The sequence below is a fragment of the Camellia sinensis genome, chromosome 11, assembly GCF_055761805.1.
Source record: "Camellia sinensis isolate YWXY chromosome 11, ASM5576180v1, whole genome shotgun sequence".
Taxonomy (NCBI): Eukaryota; Viridiplantae; Streptophyta; class Magnoliopsida; order Ericales; family Theaceae; genus Camellia; species Camellia sinensis.
The window spans coordinates 87,341,206-87,347,668 of NC_138971.1; the positions used below are offsets into that span (position 1 = coordinate 87,341,206).

General features: G+C 34.4%; 1 protein-coding gene and 1 long non-coding RNA gene across 2 annotated transcripts; one reads left to right on the forward strand and one right to left on the reverse strand.

Annotated features, from left to right (window-relative positions):
• Positions 1 to 945: 945 nt before the first annotated feature.
• Positions 946 to 2,003, reverse strand: LOC145802022 (uncharacterized). Its single transcript, XR_014344196.1, has 2 exons — positions 1,869 to 2,003; positions 946 to 1,783 (listed from the first exon to the last, which is right to left on the reverse strand). It is a non-coding gene; the product is annotated as an uncharacterized LOC145802022 (long non-coding RNA).
• LOC145802021 (uncharacterized) lies at positions 1,564 to 3,392 on the forward strand. The gene is made up of 2 exons (XM_082894189.1): positions 1,564 to 2,365; positions 2,686 to 3,392. The coding sequence occupies exons 1-2, from the start codon at positions 1,564 to 1,566 to the stop codon at positions 2,703 to 2,705; spliced, it is 822 nt and encodes a 273-aa protein (XP_082750315.1). The 3' UTR covers positions 2,706 to 3,392.
• Positions 3,393 to 6,463: the final 3,071 nt, after the last annotated feature.

Here is a 6,463-nt window from a genome sequence, read left to right on the forward strand (position 1 = left end):
AGTGTCAGCCTAGTTGGGATTAAGTTGTTTCACTATGATGATTTTTTCTCTTATCTCTTTTACTGATGTAATTCATTTATGTTTTCATTTGATTTCATCGATAAAAGTCTTCTTTTGCTGATCAATACATATATAATCTTTAGCTCAGCAACTGTTTGTATATTTAGTGGTTCCTACTCTCCTTTCTTCTCTAGAATTCTCTCGATGAGCACTTGTAATATTAGTTATGTTAATAATAATAATAATAATAATAATAAAAAAGGAATAAGCTAATATTGTTATAGAATTAAATAGAACCTTTTATCAAAATAACATAACAATGGATATATAGGACTATAATTTTAATTCAGAAATAGAAAAATAAGCCAATTTTTTGGGTGGATAGTTCACAATCAAATGTAGCATTATTTTGGGTGTTGGGAAGAGCTAAATATGCAAGAAATTATTAAAGGCAACAAACTCATCTTAATTGTAATAGTAGATATGTATAAAAATAAAAATAATAATTAAATAATAAATTTTACAATTTAAAAATTAATAAATATGATAAATTATTCAGATATATAAATGAGCTTTATTTGAAATTTTCCCCAAGTCTCTAATCGGCACTGTTTCCACTCATGTATGTTTGGATTGAGGATTAGAGGAGATAATTGGGAAGAGAAGAAAATGTAAAGCAAAGGGAAATCAAGAACTGGCATGTATTGATTTGATTATGAAATTTCAAAATTGTGTCAATTTTATCTTTCAATTTTTTTTACATATTATCAATTTAATCCAATTAATTACATCTGTTAAAAAATTATAAAGAATGCTGCCCTTCAATTACTTTTTGGCGAGTGAATGAACAATTTTATTTTACCGGTTAATATAATTAAAATTATAAAAAATTAATTAATAAAAAAGATAAATTACAAAAATTCAAGTATAATTTGCCTATTAAAATAGCAAAATCAGAAATACTCTACGAGCATCTAAAACCTTTCCATTCAAGTAGATCCACACAGTTAATTGCCAAAAAAGGAAGTGCCGATCAAAAATGTTTCTTTCCAAAGGAAGGTTTTACACGTGTACGGTGTTTACGTGTTCTGATTTTTCTATTACCAGGCCTTATATCTTCAATCATTGATAGTTATGTTGCATATTTTCGAAAAAACCAGAACAATTATGCGTTAATTATTTATTTTTTTATCTTTTTAATTTGATCTAAATTTTATTTTTTATTTTTATTATTTTAATTTAAATAATTTAATTTTATTTAGCACATGATAGTTTTTTTTGTATAATAATTTTATTAATATTACAAGCTTATAAATTTTACTCAAAAAAATTAATCTGCAATTTCAACCACACTATTCTCCGATCTCTACTGTACGAACACAATATCACATATTCACTCACTGCCTACCGGCCTTTTGAACCCAGTAACAGTCACACATAAACCAACGGTTAGAATAAATTTTATTTTACTTTTCCTATTCAAAATTATTGTTCAATTATCCTAGATGATCATACTATTTAAAACACATAATTTTTCCCAATCTCCATTGTATCGGACAGTTGATGCTCGAAGAGAAAATCTCAAACTATCATCCATCAATGGCTTCCCCGTCTGCCACAAGGCACCAATATCCCTCATCGGAGATTGACGTGCGGAACTTCGTCGACGACAGTCTCGCCGGTCTCACCGGAAACAACTACCAACAGTGGAGACAACAAATGCACAACGTCATTGAAGAACAAGGCTTGGTCGGTTTCATCAACGGCATTATTGAGGCTCCACCTGAAATGGACTCTGAGAGTGAGAATTACAGGTCCTGGAAAAGATCAGACGATCTGTTACAGAAATGGATCCGAACCACACTCACCGAAGGCATATACAAAGAATCAAAATACTTCAGAACTGCTAAAGGGTTGTGGGAAAAGTTGGAGAAATTGTTCGGTAAGCCAATTATCAGCACTTCTTCAATGGCTTCTTCTTCTTCTTCCTCATCTAATACTGTGGAATACCCAATAGTGTCTGAGTTTGTGAAGAAAAGTCTGTCAGCCTCTGTAAACTATTACTCAGAGTGGAGACCACAGATGTACAACCTAATTAAGAGTGAAGGATTAGTGGGTTTGGCCAGCGGTGCGGTTGAGACTCCAGCGAAAAGGGTCACCATCGCTGTCTCAGATGCGGCAGATTGTGGTGGTGGTGGTGGTGGTGGTGGTGATAAGGGTGTGAAGGAGATAGAGAACGAGGATTACAGCTCATGGAAAAGATCAAATGCTCAACTGCGGGCACGGATCGGATCTACGCTATCCAAAGATATACCCGAACAAGTGGTGCAGAGTAGAACGACTAAAGAGATGTGGAAAATTTTCGGTATGCTCAACCTTACACTTACTTTTCAACCATTAATACTATATAATATATCCATAAATTTTACTCAAAAATATCAATGTTTTTAAATTTATTTTGTATACAAATAATTTGTTGGAAAAAATGGTTTTTTTTTTTTTGTGACTTTAATTAAAGATTAAAGTGGGTCCCAACCAATGGCCAAAAACCATTGAGATTTGAATGGAAAATTACCTCATGATGTTAGCTTCATGGAAAAAAGGTAATAAAGTTTGTAACTCCTGCATTTATTACAGAGTTTAATAGTGCATTAATGGGGCTTGTAACTCCTGCCTTTATTGCAGAGGTTAATGGTGCATTATGAACAGCCATAAAGGCTGGAGGCTCTTCCTCTCTCCCCTATACATGTATAAATTGAGACCCTCCTGTCAAGTCTCAAACACAGAAATTTTTACTTCCATTTCACAAGTCAGTTTACCTGAAAGTTCCTACAGTGAGAGAGTGCTGCCACTGTTTTGTTCGCTAAGCTAGACAGAGAGTGCTTCTGCCGTAGCTGGTTTTGACCGTCGTATCCTGGGAGACAGACGTCGGGATTCCTCAAGCACTCGACCAGTGAGACGGCGAAATCTGTTTTAAGGAAACTGCTTCCGTGCAGGCTTCGGTTTCGTCTCTTTACCCTTTTATTGTTTTGTGTATTTCTGTTGAAATTTAGTTGTAATTATTAGCATGTGTTCTTAGTATATATATAATTTGATTTCTTCATAAATCTATTTATTTAATTTCAAAATTTGAACAACAAGCTTAAAACAGATTTCTCATATATGTTTTCCTATGAAATTGATCGAATAGATTTATATAGACATTTGTATAATGTTACTAGGAACTGTTGCGGAATTGCTCCCTATTTCAATGATTGTAAATTATGCAATGTGATTCTCTAATTGTTTAGTTTAATTAGAATGCTCTATCATAATTTGTATACTTAATTGTATTACTCTGATCTTATTTTATGAGTATGGTTCATCATTCCCCTCCTCTGATTTGCATGAATTTTAAGGTTATAAAATATAATTCATTGATGTTGCAATTTTGACATGCTAATTCTATTCTAGGTTTTAATTTGTTACATGCTTATTATTTTCTAGACTAGATTACATGATTTAATCTTTAGAATTTTTACATGTTAATGGTTGAATGGTTATATACTTGAAGTGCTAATTCAAATTATTTACATAAACTGCATGCTACTTATTTGGTTTCATCCTATTTGTCTAATGTTGCATATGTATATTTTGATTTTGCATGCTTCTAGCTTTACTATCTAATTTGCATGTGAAATTGCTTCTAGTTTTCTAGAGTTATACACATAAGTTATTTCCATGAACAGTGTGTGATTTAATTGGATGAATTAAAGTTTGAATTAAATGTAGTTCTTTGGAGTTATAAAATTTGTGTAACTTGCCTATATTTATTTACATGGTTATTGTGAATTAAATTCTTATATAATTTATGGTAATTAATGTTTTAATTTAATGTAGAAGTTATAAGGTTTTGTAACTTGTATAGTATCTTAATTCCTTAGTTATTTTGCTATTCTATGATTTGCTAGAAGGTTAAATAATATTTGATTGTATGTACAATTGCTTTATATTATATTGTCGTTTTCTACTAACTCTCTTTGTAGGCATACCTAAGCGTAAGAAGGAATTGTTTGGACTACTTATAATCCTCAATTGGATTGGTTATTTTTCTTTATGTTTGAAGAATTTTTTTTCTTGAGATTTAGTTGGTTTGTTTACCAATTTGTAGTAGCAAGTTTTATTTGTTTATTAGACGCATTTTATATGCATGTATTTAGTTGTAGCAATTTTAAATTGTTTGCAAGTTTAAATTGCTTGTAAGTTTGGATTTTGGTTTGGTTTTCTGGAATAGAAACCAAAGTGTTTAGCCTTGGCTAAAAAGAAGGTTTTATTTGTTCGAAATGGCAACTATCACTGATGCTGCTGCTACTGCTAATGTTGGTGGGGATCTAAACCCCGGGGCAACTAGGTTGCCAACCCCTACTGGTGTGACCTCTGTGGTCAACCATGGCGTTACTCCAGCTATTCCGGGAGGACCGCTCAGTCATCATGAGCGCCCAGAGAAATTTGCTGGGGTGAACTTCAAGAGATGGCAGCAAAAGATGTTGTTCTACTTGACCACGCTAAACCTTGCAAAGGTTATGAGCGAGGATCCTCCAACCGTGGCAGAGAATGAGCCTGATAGGCAGAAAGTCATGGCGCTTGACACATGGAAGCAGACAGACTATCTTTGCCGGAACTATGTGTTCAACAGCTTGGCAGACTCACTCTATAGTGTGTTTTGTTCCAAGAGCTCAGCAAAAGAGTTATGGAAAGGCGTTAAGCATTCGTATAAATTCTTACGAATGTGGGGGTGTCTTGCAAAAGTGGCAATTCCTACACCCAAACGGGTTAGGATAGGCCCGAAATCCGTGGATTGTATATTCATTGGTTATGCACATAATAGTAGTGCATATCGGTTTCTAGTACATAAGTCTGAAATTCCAGACATACACAAGAATACCATTATGGAGTCAAGGAATGCATGTTTCTTTGAAGACATTTTTCCTTGCCGAACCCATGAAAGGGTTCCAAGGTCTTTGGAGAAATTTGATGAGCTTGCTAGTGAGGATGATCATATTGATGATTCAGGTGATGATCAAATTGAGGTTTTAGATGAGCCCAGAAGGAGTAAAAGGGCTAGGATATCCAAATCTTTTGGTCCAGACTTCTTAACTTATATGGTTGAGAACGAATCTCAAACTTTCCACGAAACTGTGACTTCTCCTGAGAGTCCATTATGGAAAGAAGCGATCAAAAGTGAGATTGACTCCATCTTACAGAACCACACCTGGGAGTTGGTAGATTTACCTCCAGGTTGTAAGCCTTTAGGCTGCAAATGGATTTTTTAAAAAAAAGATGAAGGCCGATGGGTCTATTGACAAGTATAAGGCGAGGCTCGTTATCAAAGGGTACAGGCAACGAGAAGGCCTGGATTACTTTGATACGTATTCACCTGTTACTAGGATAACATCCATTCGGATGGTGATTGCGATTGCTGCTTTGCGCAATCTAGAAATTCACCAGATGGATGTAAAGACAGATTTCTTAAATGGAGATTTGAATGAAGAAATCTACATGGAGCAACCTGAAGGATTTTCAGCTCCAGGGCAAAGTAGGAAAGTTTGTAAACTTGTCAAATCTTTGTATGGTTTGAAGCAAGCGCCTAAACAATGGCAAGAGAAGTTTGACAACGCAATGTTGTCAAATGGGTTTAGAATCAACGAATGCGACAAGTGTGTTTATGTCAAAGACACTGACAGAGGTTATGTCATTTTGTGTCTATATGTTGATGATATGCTCATTATAGGTAGTAACAATGAAATGATAATTGGAAGGTAATGAAGTTTGTAACTCCTGCATTTATTACAGAGTTTAATAGTGCATTAATGGGGCTTGTAACTCCTGCCTTTATTGCAGAGGTTAATGGTGCATTATGAACAGCCATAAAGGCTGGAGGCTCTTCCTCTCTCCCCTATACATATATAAATTGAGACCCTCCTGTCAAGTCTCAAACACAGAAATTTTTACTTCCATTTCACAAGTCAGTTTGCCTGAAAGTTCATACAGTGAGAGAGTGTTGCCACTGTTTTGTTCGCTAAGCTAGACAGAGAGTGCTTCTGCCGTAGCTGGTTTTGACCGTCGTATCCTGGGAGACAGACGCCGGGATTCCTCAAGCACTCGACCAGTGAGGCGGCGAAATCTGTTTTAAGGAAACTGCTTCTGTACAGGCTTCAGTTTCGTCTCTTTACCCTTTTATTGTTTTGTGTATTTCTGTTGAAATTTAGTTGTAATTATTAGCATGTATTCTTAGTATATATATAATTTGATTTCTTCATAAATCTATTTATTTAATTTCAAAATTTGAACAACATAATTTAAATCTCAACAATACTTTTCCATTGATGGTAGTTTTCTTTTGACAATTTTTCTGAGTTCAATGGAAATAACAGGTGTTGCTAACAAAAATAACAGGTCATGTTAATTGAGGGAGATTAGTGAC

Excerpts from the sequence above, each read along its gene's own strand:
- LOC145802021 (XM_082894189.1), top strand. The coding sequence starts at position 1,564 with ATGCTCGAAGAGAAAATCTCAAACTATCATCCATCAATGGCTTCCCCG. Across the intron at positions 2,366-2,685 it reads AGAGATGTGGAAAATTTTCG|AGGTTAATGGTGCATTATGA; the intron begins GTATGCTCAACC and ends CCTTTATTGCAG.